This window comes from Topomyia yanbarensis, chromosome 2 (genome assembly GCF_030247195.1).
Source record: "Topomyia yanbarensis strain Yona2022 chromosome 2, ASM3024719v1, whole genome shotgun sequence".
NCBI classification, from domain to species: Eukaryota; Metazoa; Arthropoda; class Insecta; order Diptera; family Culicidae; genus Topomyia; species Topomyia yanbarensis.
In genome coordinates, this window is record NC_080671.1 from 95320547 (window position 1) to 95337592 (window position 17046).

Genomic DNA, 17046 nt, shown 5'->3' on the forward strand with positions numbered 1-17046 from the left:
GAAAGTCGGCCACCTCCTTAATGCTGTAGTAAAGATCGTGAAGAAAATTATGTCGTTTATTATTGTGAAGATAACTCAACCCCGTACAGTGAGAATTGAAGTCTCCTCAGTGCTAGGAGAAGTTCCCCAAAATCATAACGTTCTCGGCAACTAACTAGAGATGGTCGGGTTTCAATTTTTTCGAACCCGAACCCGACCCGAACCCGAGAGCTTGAAAATTGAAAACCCCGAACCCGACCAGAGCCCGAAATTATAAAATTTGAAAAACCCGAACCCGACCCGAGCCCGAAAATTTTAAAATTGAAAAACCCGGACCCGACCCGTACCCGAGAATGAAAATTTTATAAACCCGAACCCGACCCGACCCGGAGAATTTTAAAATTTGAAAACCCGAACCCGACCCGAAAATTTAAAATTTGAGAAACCCGATCCGAACCCAACTTGCTAGTAGGGAGAATCAACCAAAGATCTCGAAGATTTCTAATTTTAGGCACCCGAGCTGGACCCAAGGCTCATCTAAGAGTAGTAGAATCATTCGAATCACCATACGCATTGAGTTATATCTGTCTATGGCAAAACGAATCACTGGCGAGTAGAATTCGCATTTATATTGACTATTATTGAACATCGAATTTGTAATGTTCTGAGAAACTTATAAATCGTCGATATCTTAATCGAAAATCAGGATAAATCGGTGGCTAACTCAAGGGGAAACAAAAAGCTTAATGGTGACAATTTCAAACAACCTTGCCCGTCGCACTTAACCAAAATTTCTAATTCTTTATCAAAAACCATTCTTGAAAAGGCAGATTTGTATAATTTATTACTGGTTGGTACGGTCAAACTTGTGTCGAAGGGTGTCAATCAAGATTCTCTGACGCGTTTTTATTAGCGTTAGGACTATCTATGATGGGGTATCTAAATTCCCAGCAAACCAGTAAGCACTAAAGTAAGCAGCATATTGACTATATAAGAGCTGTCCGACGTTTATAAGCTTTATATGGGCTTTACAAATGTTTATAAGCTGCATAGCAGCTTTACAATTGTTTATAAGTTTTATACAAGCTTTTCGAATGTTTATAAGCATTAAAAGCATTAAGCATTAAAATAGACCGTATATAAGTATATGAAGCTATACTTTAGAGCCTAAAAACTCTGTAGTTGTAAGCCGTAAGCGGTAGTCAGCGATGCCTTTATAATGCCGTTTATGCTTGACATTTCTATTAAACTAAAGCAATGAAGTCCAAATCAAAACAAATATGATATGGTGCACTTTGTAAGCTCAAGAAAAAGCTTGTCGGCTTCGGAGATTTGGCACAAACAAATTAAAGTTAACTAAATCTTTGAGCCATAAAATGATACGAAACTGCGATGAATTACTTTTAAGTTTAGTGTAGGAAGAGAAGTAATTTCAAAAATAAAATATTCCCAAAACCATGCTTCTGTTCGTCGGTGACTTAAATCAACTTCCAATCGAACCAAAAACCGTTCGATTTAAGAACGGCAAATATCATTTATATGACCAAATGCTCAAATAGAGCAAACAGCAAGCACACTGGAACAACTTATCCCCCATATTTTCTAGAAGCAGAAGTTCGAGCCTGGATCAAACGCTGTATAGAAAAAAGTCAAACACATGTGGCAGATAGACCATGAAAGATAGAAAGAGAGAAAAACAGTCTTTCCTCCATTTTCGTTTTGTTTTTTTTTTTTCCAACCAGTGGGTTCTATCCATTACACAAATTGTTTTGACATTCCTCCATAGGCGCGGTGGAAAAGTGGGAGTAGGCTGCATATCAGCCGAATATTTCGCCAAAAATGGGCTTTTGAACAGCACTCATGTACAATATGATGCCTATAAGCTCAGTTACCCTTGTTCTATACGCGACTATAGAACCGAATTGATGCCATTTTTACGGCTTAGTGGTTACTTGGGTTATATTATGCTTCAGATTATACGGTAAGCGCGCCAGTAGAGATGCTTCGACATCTCCAACTTTCGGAATGACTCCAAACTTTAAAAAAATTCGCCAATGGCTTCAACAGAACACACAATTTGCGATTAATTCCTCAAGAGCGTGCCCGGGGATAATCTGACAATCTGTGAGTTCAATATATGGGAATTTGTCTTTGTAGTCAATGGTTGAAAAGCATCTCGTGGATCGCAACTATGCCAAGAATATACAAATCGTGCTGCCTTGAAATTTAATTATCATTTTAATTCATGTTTCTATTTATAATATACATAGTTAAAACAATTATAATTCAATATGTAGCAAAAAGTACTACTATTCAGTATACTCGCGACACCCACTTTTCGATTTCTCGCGACTGTCAAAATGACCAATCAGGAGCGGATCAATAGATAGTTTTTTATTGTCTCTACTTCCCGTAGATTTTCACTCGCTTTGCTGTAGGCTTTAGCCGAGTTTCACGCGTTTACTCTAACCGCGGCCTAAGTATCAGTTTTAAAGTACCTATCGAAATTTATAATAGAAAGTTGAACCAATATTTTCCGAGAAATTTCTGTGGACTTGGTTTGTTACTAATTATCATGAAAAATAAATTGCAAAAAGATTTTAGATTTGAAACGTATTGTTGAATACTGTAAAATGAATGTTCGTTTAAAAAATAAAATAATTCAGGTAGCTTGCGAATCTGAAGAGAGGGAATTTTATACAAGAATGAAAAAATACAATATTTGAGCACCAGAAAACAACGACGAATTCTAGCGATTCAAATGCGCTAACATTTAGTACGGTTATATGTGTCATACATTCGTATCAAGAAGTATAATACACTACTACAAAAAGAGACTGGGTTTTGTGTACAGACGCCAACTGCATCAAGAAATGGTTGGGTTGTTTTGTTCAAAACCCGAACCCGACCCGACCCCGATCATTTCTAATTTGAAAAACCCGAACCCGACCCGACCCCGAAAGTTCAAAATTGCAAAAACCCGGACCCGACCCGAACCCGAGAATTCCAAATTTGAAAACCCGGAACTCGACCCGAACCCGAGAAGCTTAAATTTATAGAACCCGAACCGACCATCTCTAACTAACCTAGACTAAGATGCACTAAGATGCAACTCTGGTTGGAATGTTGAGCCTGATGGGATTTTTGTTGTTCCTGACGTAAGCACTGTGTTTCATCTTAAATTTCCAAGACCAGATGCTGTTTTCTACAGCTTTGTCAGCGTTTCCTCGAGCTGGCCTCCAAAAAAAAAAAACGATAGCCTTTACAAGGAATCTCATTTTCCAACATTTTTTAGAAACAGTAACAGATGTCCCCACAAGGGGATCTTTTACTTGTATTTCACAAGCATCACAATTTAACAAATTGGTCTTCCCCAGGGTTAATTTCTTAGCCCCCTTTTGTACAATTTGTTTGTAAACGATGTCGATGAATATTTTGTAATTTTTTGCACGGATCAATTTTTCCGTACCATAAGAAGAATATGGTAAGGTGCTCTGACTTGTCAAAACTCGACGAGTCCACTAGCTTTGGCATATTCATTAAAAAATTTACTGGATAGTTGACACTCTTCCCATAGACCTTTAGTTCATCGTTACAGGCAGTTTAGGTTCTATAGAGACCCTTCCGTTCGATGAAGACTGGAAAGCACTCCTCGCATTTTCTTGGGAAAACACGGAAACTCCTGAGTGTTCTATCTAAAAAATCATTCCAGATAACCTTAGTTTGGGTCTCTTTCAACTGCTCCGTTCCAGGTACTGAGAAGGCGCAAACTCTAGCTAAGGTAAGCGCATTAGAACGCGATTTTTAAGCAAGATCTAACTTCAACAAATTTTACCTTTTTTTCTCGTCAAAGAACACTAGAAAAAGGCCAGTCTTGTTGAGCAGTAGAGACTAAGGAAGGTAGCTACATTCTATTATCCCATAAGTGTCTACGAAGCCGTGTTTTAAGGAGATAGATAAAGGGCGAACACGAAATTATTGCGACACATTCAACAGGGCATAACTTTTTTTACCATTGGGTAAAAATCAACCATATTTTGCACACTTTCTCATTGATGTGTATTGTTTACATGCTGTCAAACTCGAAGTCGCGTTTTTCGATTCAACGAAAATGGAGGTGAACCAACGCGAGTCGAGAGAACAAATTCTTTCCAAACACCGGGAATTTCCTGACCTGTCGCAGCGGCAGTTGGGAAAAATGTTGAACATTCACCATTCAACCGTCTCCAGAGTGTTGAAGCGGTTCCAGGAGCGGTTGACGTTGGACCACGGCAAAGGAGCTGGAAGAAAAACGGGACCGGAGAACAAAAAGACGGAGGGAAAGGTGAAGCGGATGATTAAAGAAAATCCCAACGTCTCAAGCCGTGATTTGACTAAAAAGATCGGCATGTCGCAGAGCTACGTCCAGAATGCAAAGAAGAGAGCTGAACTACATACATACAAGGTACAGAACTTCCCTAACCGCGATGAGCGGCAACAATCGACGGCTAAAACTCGGGCACGGAAGCTCTACGAGAAGATGCTGACAAAATATGGCTGCTGTGTGATGGACGGCGAAACGTATATAAAAGCCGATTTTAAGCAAATTCCGGGGTTGGAGTTTTTCACCGGCAAGAGTAAGTTCGATGTGGACGACAAATTTAAGAAGAAGAAAATGTAGAAGTTCGCCTGCAAATATCTCATTTGGCTGCTCTGCTCTTGCAGACTGAGGAGTGAGCCTTTCGTGACAAAGGGCACAGTAAATGGCGAGATCTACAAATCTGAGTGCCTCGAGAAGTGCCTTTTGCCGTTCTTGCAGCAGCACGACGAAGCTCCGCTATTTTGGCCAGATTTGGCATCATGCCACTATTCTAAAAGTGTCCTGGAGTGGTATGAGGCCAATTCGGTCCATTTTGTTCCAAAGGACATGAATCCGCCAAAGTGCCCGGAGCTGCGCCCGGTGGAGCAGTACTCGGCAATGATGAAGCGGGAACTTCAGAAGAGCAAGAAGACAGTCAAAGACGAGAAGGACATGTTAAGAAAATGGGAAAAACTGAGAAACTGGTACCGGATGACACTGTAAAGACTTTGATGGAGGGCATCAAGCGAAAATGCGTTCAATTTTACACTCAAGTCTCCATCGATTAACGTTTTTTTGAAGTAAATATTTGTATAAAACTGCCCTAAAATTTTGGTTTGATTTTAAACATTATAAGAAAATTGGCATGACATTTTCGGTGTCGCAATAATTTCGTGTCCACCCTTTATGCATTGTGATTTGATTCATTATGCGTTGGATGCGCATTCCCGGCATATTAGGCTTATGGAGAACTGGTTTTGAGCCTGTCACGACGGATTATTACGACATCGAACATGTTGTCTGGTCTTGAGATGAGTATTGTCGTGCCAGATCCCAACTAAACGATTTCTTTTGGGTTCTGGATGTGCTGGAGATAAATATCTTTGTTTCTAACATTACTTGATCTCTACTACAAGTCTACCAGAAAATCAAATGCTAATAACGTCCTGGAAGTCTGGCCCCTAAAAAAAGAGCCGCAAAGTGATCTTCCGAATACCATAATTGTGTAAGTTTGGGTTCATCTTCTCCCTGCCATCGTTGTCCGCTATCCCTTCTCTGTCCCTAATATGATCTCTACTACTAAATCCCCTTTGTGAATTTATTTCAAAAGAATAGATTTTGCATATGAATGTTTTTCCAAAGAATATTTTGTACGCCTACAAAATGCCAAAAAGTGTTTCACCTAGTTTTAATTTTTATATGTCGGAAACTTTCAAGTTTAAAATGCAAAAATGTTTTCAAAGTCTTCAAAAGTGTTCCGAAGTGTCTTAAGAAATTCAATTTATAACTTTTGTATATTATCAATATTCCTGGTTTTTGAATGGCCATTAAATTGATATAAAAAATAATTTCAAGTTGGAAAAATTTAAAGCTGTCAGTTAAAATAAACAATCTAAAATTTAAAATGAAGCACTATCGAAGAACTCAAATAAATACTTCATTTGCTTCAGAAGCCAACAGTTAATGTGCTGCCAATTGTGTTCGTTGTTGCCTTATTCCCAAATAATTGTCAAAGAGGTACTTATCTTCAAAAAAAATTACGATGCCTTGAAAATCTGAATTCACCGTATAATTTCATACATATCTGCAATGATGCAATACTCTGCATTTTGAAATATATATTATTTCGTATCGTGCTTATCAGGAATGATAAAAAATATAATAATTAGAGGGTAAAACGTAAGTCATTTTTATTATTACTATTATGTGACAAATGCAAAAACTTAATATGCACTGATATATTAGTAAATCGCTAGAAATTAGATTCGTACAGACATTTTTTTTATTACGAGTTTTTCGTGAAACGAAACGACTTTCGTTGGGACGGCGCCGGTGGTTGAGTGGTAAGCGTGACGCTACTCATTCCAATTTGCCTGGGTTCAATTCCAGCCGAGGTCGTTGAGATTTTTCTGTGGTGAAAAAATCTGTGGTCACGTCTTCCTTCGGAAGGGAAGTAAAGCCGTTGGTCCCCGGTCTATGAGTTTGGTGGATCGATATCTAGTTCAGATAGTGAAGTCACCTCTCTGGCGTCGGTAAAGAAGAAGTGATCCAACTTCTATACTCTTACTAACGAAAATATCCTCCTCCTGTGATACTTGTGGAGTGCGCAGTAGTATATACGGCGTCTAGCAAAAGCAAGTATCGGACTAACCATTCCTTCCCTTTCCTTCCGCGATCTACGTTCGGGCCTGGCCGGAGCCGGTATTGATCAATACTTCAGGATTACCAGGAGTTGCACATTGAAAGATGTTTCGCTATTTCCAAGCATAATTATCTACTTATTCTCTGTGCAACTTCAGCTAGTCCAGATCGACAACGGAGTAGCAGCCAGGGGTGGTCTCACAAGCTCAAGCTCAAAACCACGAAACGACTTTCGTTGGCTTATTACGAAATGGCTTCATTAGGCAAACGAATTGTTCGCTGCTATATACGAAAGTCTTTATAATATTTACGAGCATCATTCGTCAAACTGTTAACTGATTACATTTTATCTATGGTGGATTACGCGAATTATTTTAAGAATAAAGACAATTACTCTGATTATTATTGATTACCAATGTAATCAATGGATTACCGAAATATTTAAAAAAAATCAAAGTAATCTTTGATTAAGTCTCACTATGTTGGCTTATTGGAAACCCCTTGGGATAATGCATACATATTATGCGGCACCGGAAGAGACCTGCAAAGGGTTGGATTCGCCGTTTTTCAAAGCGTAAATTTACTGTTATCCGTAACCCAAGAAGGTCACATTGACTATTGAACAGTTGTCTCTTATTAATTTAAGTAAATCATTTTACCTAGGTATTAGATGGATTTTGTCTACGTCTTGCGACTAAGACCTATAAAAATTTTCTCTGCTGTTTATTGTTAGTTACTTTATAAGTTTCCTGCATTGCTGAACCAAAACTCACGTTTGTGTTTAGTTTTCGTAAACATAAATTACTGTAACCTACGCTTTGTAAAAACACATGAGTTTTGCAAGCATTCCTACTTTTATCAAGAGTAGAAGGTTTATATCGACCATTGTGGTTTAAAATTAACTGTTTGTTTTCATTTGAACGTATATTGTTTTCTATTGGATCAGAGGCCCTTAAGGTTGGACAGAGGAAGGGTAAAATTCGCCAACGAAAAAAGAAGTTTTTTCCACACTGTATGTCAGATCTTCATAAAAATCAATCAACAGTACTGTAACAACATTCTACATACGCTGATTGATTTTTATGAAGATCTGACATACGTTGTGGAAAAAACTGCTTTTTTCGTTTGCGAATTTTGCGCATTCTCTGTCCAACCTTAAGGGAAATTTAAACTAAATCAGACCCCCTAAGGGAAATTTAAACTAAATAATCAGAAAGAGTCATGAGGCTGTATCCAGGGACTAAAGAGGAATATTTTAAGAGCTTCGGTTTATTTAAAAGAAACGAAAATATATGTCCCGATTTTGTCGATATCCCCGTTTTATCAGCCAAAAATTCACCAAGGGGTTGATAAAAACTGTATTATTTACACCTCTAAAATAATTCATGACAAATACTTTTCAAATTGCCATATTTTCCAATGCGCATATTCTAATCAACCATTATTTGTTACTTTTTTTATGTAAATTAATGCAATAAGCAATTGGCAAAGTAACAATCAATAAGCCCCAACGTCATTAGTTCAAATTTACATATATTTGAGCTAAAATGTCTCAAAGCATGGACATTAGTTAGCCTTTAATAACTGTCCTACTTCTTGATTAATGTACTGCTTTGAATTTAACTCTAGATAACAAGAAGTAACCTTCGACTATCATGGAATTATGTAAAATAATATTGTTGGTATTATAAATGTTTATGATTGTAGATCCATATTGTCTATTGCAAATCGGCAGGATTTTTGTCCACATGTGTATTGCAAAAAATGTCCCAAAGTAAAATATCGTACCCATACTTACTTTGCAAAAGTAGATCGCCATCCCAAGGGGTCATAGTGTCCACTATGATATTGCAATCGTGGCTTTTGATCAAGGTGCAGGTGCAGTTCGCTATCATCACCGAGTCGTCATCCTTTTCCATGTACGAGTAGCCCTCGTTCAACACAACGATTTCGTTCATCTTCCCGTCCGTTCTCGACGTTTCTGGCCAGCCCAAACACACACCCAACGGACCGACGACACAGTCAAATAATGTTGCTGCCTTTGTTCCTCGGCGGTGTTGGTGCTATCGCACACCAACAACACGCAGATGACGCACCTTTCTCAATGCAGTGTGAGAGAGGGTGGTTTCCAAGATGGAAAAAAAATCCTCCATACGGTTTGGGCCAAAGTTTTCCGCCGATCGGCGTCACCAGAATCGGCCCCAACTGGCCACCCAGATGCCAAAATTTGACAAGGATGGGCCAGTAATAGTACGCGTAGCTTGTCCCCGGGACTTCCGGTTCAACGAAAACCGAACATTCCAGACTTCATTCCGTGCCAGCTGTTTAACCTCCCGCGAGGGAAATTTTCTTCATTCACCACTGCTCACTTCCACTCTTAAAAAAAAATCTTCACACTTTTCACTGTTTCATAGTACACATTTCACCACTCCACAACCGAAGTCCACCTTAATCCCACTAGCGGTGGGGACAAGCTACGCGCACTTTCACTTAGGCAAACGCTGACGACGAGCGACCAACCTTGACTGAACGCGAACTCGGAACCGAATTCCTCGTGAAGGCGCACCGGAGACGGATTTTGCAACGCCATCCGCGAATAAGGATATCGCACCCGAGTTCACCAACACAGCCTAGATTCGCGCGAGGCAACGAAAGTTGATGCGCTCTACGCAAGCACCACGGTTGTTGTCGGCCTGCTCACACCCAAGCAGCACCGCCACTCGGCAGTCCGGCACTACAGTTGCGCAAAATTTCGCAGCATTCTCCGCTCTGGTCACAACAAAACAAACGCTCGTATCTCACCACCCCTTCTCAGCAAACAGGAGACGTACTCTCAGCGAAGGAATTTTCCAACCATGGAAACGTCAAGCAGCATTTTTCCTGCTCGTATGTGTGCGTGTAGCCACCTCACAAAGGATCCCACTTCCACCCACAGCCCAAAACAACACAACACAAGAGTTCAACTTTTGCGGCTAGCGGCGTTGTTACAGGCAAGTTGCGCATAATGCGGACGATTGTGGCATTAGTATGTATCAGACGGAAAGGTCGAAAATTTAATTCAGTTTTTATTTGTGCATTCCAAATACTCATTCCGAAGATTTTTACGATGGTTTGAGAAAACGGACAATCTTCCACCCAGCCACTGGTCCTACTGCATTGATACTGACTGTAACTGATGTTTGTTTCTGACAGCGATCGTTATCAAAGAATATTCATGTCAGTGAACACGTTTCTACCACATGCAAACATATGCCCCATGTGGTGGAGTTTAGATGGTGCTGTGGATTAAATGTTAATGGTTCTGTTGAAATGAATCGAATCAAAACGATTTTCGTAACTTTTTTATTCAATTGAAAATTGGGGATTAAATAAAAGAGATTTTTTAAACAATCTAATTTCACTCATTATTCCGCTGCAGAGTGGAATTTCATGAAAAATACATGTTGATGCTCATTTCTAGCCTTCTTAGTAGTAATCGCGCAAGTTTTTTTTTGTGCTGAAATTATAGCATATTAAGAGGAATAAGCTGGACAAATGTATGTTTTCAATACCTAGTAGCCTTTCTGCACAGCTTATGTTGATTTTCTGAATGCTTTTTTAATCTCTTTGCTTGATAATCTTATGTAAACAAATGGAATTGCTCATTGCTAGATAAGCAGGTTTGATAAAATATTCACGATTTGGTTGATTTATTTATTCAAATTATCCCAATGGAGAGGAACATGTAGAGACTTGACCAAGCGCAAAATTCTGCCATTGGAAATAACGTGTTCTATTTGGTTCCTAAAAAAAATTAAAAATATTCTCATACTTGATTCGATCCCTTCAGGTAATTTATTAAGTTTGGAATGAAAAATCCTTTTCTCATATAAAATATTCCGTAATTAAAAAATTTGTGTAATGTAATTTTTATCAAACTTTCTGATGTAATTTTTATCAAACTTTCTACGCACATAGCTACATGAGTTTTTAAGTACTAATATATCATGTAATTCCTTATTAAGTAGTAAAACGTTTTTGCATAAACCAGAGGAATATTTGTTGCTGAAAATTGCATGAAATTGAGCGCAAGAACTTATTCTATATTTGGGTTCCTTATTCTATACTTGGGATAAAATGACGACCAAGGAAGAACACATGATTATCGCATTGGCGACACTGCCTCCACACCCTCTAAAGTGAGATCCCTTAACCATCCTCAGGCACTCATGTATTACCCCGCAACGATTTTTTGCAGTACCATTTTTAAATTTCATTTGTATCTGCGACAGATACGCGCATTTCGCATACTACATAGGGTAAGGTGGGGCAAATCCGACCTAGTAAATTGTTTGGCTGTAAAATGCTCATTTTACATCGGATCAAGTCGTTTAAGATATCAAATTAAAGGTTAGACTTCTGGACAACTTTCTTTGTATAGCATTTTATTCGTATATTGGGAAAAATAAGCGTTACAAGCGTTTATGAAAAAGTTCATATCTGCTGTTTTTAAAAATTGTGGGGTAAACCCGACCGCCTATGTTTTTGGTTGATTTAGTACAAATATTACACAACTTTTATGGTTTTTCAATGATAAATCAGTTAATGTTATGTTATTGAATTGTAACATGAAGAAAATGAAATTCAATTTCAATCTTGGAATGTCAAAATCACGAGCAGTAGCACGTAAAGATATTCCCTTTTACATCGGAGCAATTGCTTGACGAATACTGTATGAGGGATTCCATGAGAAACCTGTTACCGAACGTTTAAACAAGGCTCATACGGTAGAACCGACTCTATTGCTGGTATCGCAGGGTCGGCTAGCTACCGGGTAATCAAGGGCTACGCGGATCAAGAACAAAGATCTAAGAACATTCACTTTCCTTACACTTTTTTATTCACATGTATTTGTAGTGTGTGGGTGTGGGGTGTTATTTACAATTAGTTGTTACTGTGGCGTGTACACTACTCTATCACTCAACGTACCGTACTTTTACTGCTGCTGTTGATGTGCGTCGCGACGCTGACGATGCCGACGGGCGAGATCCCCTCGCGGACGTCGGCGAAACTGGCCGGATGAAGGCCCCGGTACCGGTACGATGGTGATCCAGATGCAGCGGGTGGACGGACCAGCGGGCGTTGCTGGCTTGGATGCAAGCAGGCGTCTTCCCTCCTTGGCAAGCATCGGCGTGACCGCGGCTAACCGCAATGGCCACCACCGAGAGGGGACCCTCCTTTGCGATTAGGGCCTTTGCCCGAGGGGATGAAGCGGAGGCGCGCAGCACCGGATGACGAACGACGGTCCTTTACGATTAGGCGCGGAATCCTCCCGGATTCGCGTGCCGAACCGTGTGCTGAACGATTTGATGCGGCGCTAAAAGGTCCTGGTGAAGAAAATAGCAACGCGAAGTTGCTTAATGGTCTGCTGGACTCTTCCGGTCAAAATCCGAATTACCTGAACCAGCTGTAAACGTTGTAACACACTACCCACCCCAAAGGGGTTGGGGGGGGGGGGTGGTATACACTTAACTTCACCGGATAAAATATACTTCAGCACACGGACGCCTGATAGAAAAGAGACCAGAGTTTGAAACTGCTGGTCCTTTTATAATAATTTTGAGATGCATTTCCCTCCAATTTTTATCCCAAAACCATTTTTAAAATTTCAGCACCGCGCATCTCCAGGCTGGGTGGTTCACCTACCCACCGAGACAAGCTGACAGTTTGCAGCGGTACGCACCCTTTCACTACCCTGCTTACTGTTGTTGTGTAAATTAGTACAAAAAACGTGAAGACAAACAAATAATATTTACAACAAAAACCTAAGCAATGGAACCAAAGGTTAAAAACCGGCCGACCGCAAATTCGTCGATTCGAACGAAACTTTGCAGGTGTGTTCGCTGTATGAATCTCCATGATATTCTCTGGCAATTGGAATATTTTGATACAAGAGTAATTTTTCAAAAGGGCGTAAACGTTTCTACGTGTATGAATTTCAAAAATTTTTTGTTCGGTTACTGTATTTTATACAGCAAAACTATCTGAGAACAAGTTACAGAAAATGAATACTTCTGTCCGAAAAAAATATACACTGAAAAAAATGTGTCATTTTTCAAAAAAAGCAAAAATTTATGATAAAAATTTAAATTGCGAAGAAACCTACTTTTTTAAATTTTTTACATTTTGTTACCAAAAACCTAAAGAGAAAAGAAACATTTTGAATGTGATTGCATGATGGAGAAAAAATCGGTAAAAAAGTTTTCCTAACAATAACTTCTTACATGTTTTTAAATTTCATACTAATAGACATACAAAATTGTAATTCTATTATAGAATATAATTCTAAGCACCATTTAAAATCAAAATGCATTTAACAAAAATCTTCCAAAATGCGATAGTTTTCGAGATATTTGAAATTTTTCTACTTCAAAAAAAATTAATTCGTGTAATTATGCTCTTTTTAAAAGTTATTCGCGTTACCCCATCAAAAAATGTCAAAAATTTTATGTTTATCATTTTAAAGACGTAAAAGCAACCTTTTTAGTGTATTTGGATCATGGAGAAGCTTTCAATAAAAAAGTTTTCCTAACAACAACTTTTGGCATTTTTTATAATTCTTACTATTTGCAGTCAAAAATACAATTTTCTTTTTGAATATGATTCTAAACGCCATTTTAAATCGAAATGCTCTTAACAAAAATTTTCTAAAATGTAGTAGTTCTCGAGATATTTTAACTTTTGTTTTAACAACACAATTATTTTGTTTTATTACGACCTGTTCATAAATTAGTCGCGTTTCTCCATCAACAATAATAGGTTTTTCAAAAGGCCCGTAAACTTTTGTGCAACTTTCTCTTTGACATCAAGTAGTTCAATCTTGCGGCAATTAAAACATTGTACCACATAAAAATATTCGAAATTCAGATACCCATGCAGATAAAGAGAGTATTTTTATCATGTTTGTCTTTATCATAAAGAAAGGTTAAGCAATGATACTAAAAACCGACAAATTAATCCCAACCCGGAGAGCCGAGTGTCATATACTGTTCGGCTCAGTTCGTCAAGTTCGGAAAATACCTGTATGTGCGTATTTAATAATGTAACCCATTTTTCTCAAATATGACGTGGCCAATTGGAATAACATTGAATTCAAATGGAAGCTAAAAAAATAAAATAATTTAAATTTACTTGAATCTGCAAATCAAGAACACCAATCACTAACCAATGTCACTTTGACTACATTGACCACCTACGACGGTACAACGCATTTTGGCTATCTTAAAACTGAAGATTGGTTAAAATATACCCGGATTCAAGTGGTGGTAAACGCTTGCTTAAAACTTTTAAAAATAAGGTTTTAAAATAATCAAATCAAATTAAAATTGAATGCAGTAGTACAAGAGTCTACCATACCACTAAGCCCGGAGTAATTGACGTAAAGCCCGAAGGTGCAGAGATCGGCCTCTAAAACCGGAGTCTCCAAGTCAAATCCAGCGGGTTGTCAACCCTATCTATGACTCGTACAAATGCACAAATGAAACAAAGTAAAGTTTGCGTCTCTATCGATGATATTACTAAATAAAGTTGAGCTCATCATTTTCAACTAAATTTAAATGCTAACTAAAATTTAAAACGCATTCAGTTAGCCCTGCTTTGGCAGATTCTATTTGTACAATTCTATAAACATAAAAGAACGAGTGCCATACTAATTTTGTGATAATAATAACACACATATGACATAAAAATCGGCTCCGGCAGCATAAAGTGTTACGTTTGTATTATTGCGAAGGATTCGAACGTTTGTATATCATTGTGGGAGTTCTTTTTATCGCGTGGGCATTTGTTTGTAGCGTATGCGTTTGTTATTTTGCGTATGCTAATGCATGTCTATAACCATGTAATCGTTTGCATATTCGCGTGAGCTTTTGAGTGCCGTTGAGACAGGAACATCAAAGAGAAAGACAACACATTAATTCAGTAAAGGTTAGGTGAACTTAAGATTCTTACAATACAATATATTAGACAGAAACATTAAATATTGTGATAATCATGCGCAGAAAGGGAATAAATTAAAATGGGATGTGAGAAAGGCCAAAACAGGAAGCATATGGATAAAAATAACATTCGAATTCCAAGCACAATTCAAATATTCGGATGGCAGAACTTTGGTTTGGTCAGGTGAGTAGGGAAAAACGTGCAGCATAAAAAAGACCAATAAGCCATCTCGGCCTCCTCGATGCATCATTATCGAGGCGTATTGCAACATACATCTTAAAGCAACCTTCTGGTATAGGCCAATAAGAAAATTTATCGTTCATTCAAAAGATAAATGTTGTAGGGTTACTTACATTAACCCTTTCATGCCCAACGTGTAGGGTTTCAAAACTATTTTTTCTTGAAAATGGTGGGGTCAAGAAACTCGAAAAACCTTTTTTCATAAAGATAGGTGCTTCCCTTGCAGTGCTAGAAGCTGCTCAATTTTTACCTTCCAATGCTCGCTACAATTCTCCTAGAATATTTACAATAGTCCAACTCCGCGGAAAACGTAACCAAAAATAGTCTAAATTGATAAGTTTTATCAGTTTTCACTAATATTGCAACATAACGAAGTTGTATGAAAAAATCATTTTCTGTCGTCAACTTAAACTGTCCCTGGCAGTTCCATCGGAGTTCAATCGGACTAATTGCAATAACTTCAGTTCTAGAGCTGATCCTTGTAACTGTTAATACTCAAATGAAAGCAAATAGTGACATTTTTTGGCCTTACTTGGTTTTGTGAGCAAATCTTGCCTCAATCAGAAGTTATAGCTGTTTAAAATCGTTGTTGTTCACAAACAACATGGGCATGAATGGGTTAATTAAGGTCAAATCCGTTGTCTTTCTCTACCATAACATTACGTAATCTATTTCAATTGTTGGCACGCATCATTATCTCCGGATCCCGTTTGTCTCTGCTGTCAGTATAGCATCTCCATTGTGCAATTTCCTGCATTTCCAGCATTTTTGAACTGTATCAATGTACTATGAACAAAGCACTTACTCTTAACTGTAAAATTTAAAAATCTCATAAACGATAAGCTTTTGCAAATTCAATGTCAAAATGTGTCCGTATTTGGTCGATGACTGCTGATAAATTAATACAAAAATAATCGCTATTAATTCACAACAACGAACTGTCGAAATGATACTGTAAAAACAAATCAACTTTATTTCCGCGTGAATCTGCTCTGCTGCAAAAATAAAGTAAAAATTGGTGACACCTTTTCTGATACACCATGTATTTATGAATTTCAATATCGCAGCAATCGTGTCTTGAACACAATATTGAATTTTATTCTTGTATTCTTTCTGTACTATGTAGTCGCTTGATCTCCTGATAGCTAGGAAGGTAAATCACATTTCGACATAGATCTTTCATTAGGGCTTAAATCGCAAATATAAACAAACTGCGCTATTATGACATTATGCGACAAAAATACTAGAAGATTGAGGTGAAAATTAGTTAAAATGGTTTTTAGTTCGATTTATAATTAAAGAAAACAAAACGGCGAAACCTGCATTTTCTTCGAGATTTCGACTTAGGACCTTCTTCTCATATGGAATATAAAGGCTAAACTTACATTTTTAGACAGAACCGGGGCGTACGGTTATTATTCACAAAATTATTCTTTAAACGGCGGTTCTATTATATAAATGATAAGCAATATCTTATGATCATGTCTACTCGATAGTTGTTGCACATAAACATTCGAATATTTCGATATTTTCATGAAATTTGAAGAAAAGATGTACGCGCCCTTTCATTTATATTGGGTTTCTATACGCCCATTTGCTGAGCGCTATTAAAAAGTATACTGTCAAGCTCGCCCGTTTACCCAGCAAGACAGAGTCAGTTTAGCCCATTTACCGCGCCCTTCCGAAAATTATGTTCACGATTTAGCCCTTTCGAAAATGGTGGTTGCTGAAGGGCGAAATCACGACTGGAATGCAAATTGGGCGTAAGCATTTTTTTAGTTTCTACCCACTAAAAGCACATAGGAATGAAATTTTTTGTTATATTGTCATAAGGTTTAACCAAAGATGCTTCAGGACAAACATGGTCATAAAGTAATTTATTCCTACAATAAAAACTACATTTAGAAAAGCATCGCCGAATATTGAAACTGATTTTTCTACATTTGAGTACATTGCGACTTAGGCCTTAATAAAAGATCTATGTCGATTTCTAGATAAACATGCGAAAAGGGCATAAGCGCAAATGAGAGTCTCTGTGTATTTACTTTCTCTTTTGAATATTATGGCGTCTTCACAAAACTTTCCAACATTGTTTCAATAAATATCGAAAAAATCTGATATCGTCTAGACTATTATGCTAAGAGTTAAGG

At 37.9% G+C, this 17046-nt stretch overlaps 1 protein-coding gene across 1 annotated transcript in view; it reads right to left on the reverse strand.

Moving 5' to 3' along the window:
- The window catches only part of LOC131678871 (metallo-beta-lactamase domain-containing protein 1-like), a 459847-nt gene extending 450637 nt beyond the window's left edge, over positions 1–9210 (reverse strand). The window contains exon 1 of the mRNA XM_058959287.1: positions 8478–9210. Coding sequence (XP_058815270.1) covers positions 8478–8637 — 160 coding nt within the window. The 5' untranslated portion in view covers positions 8638–9210. The remainder of the gene's footprint in view (positions 1–8477) is intronic.
- Between the last annotated feature and the right edge of the window lie 7836 nt (positions 9211–17046).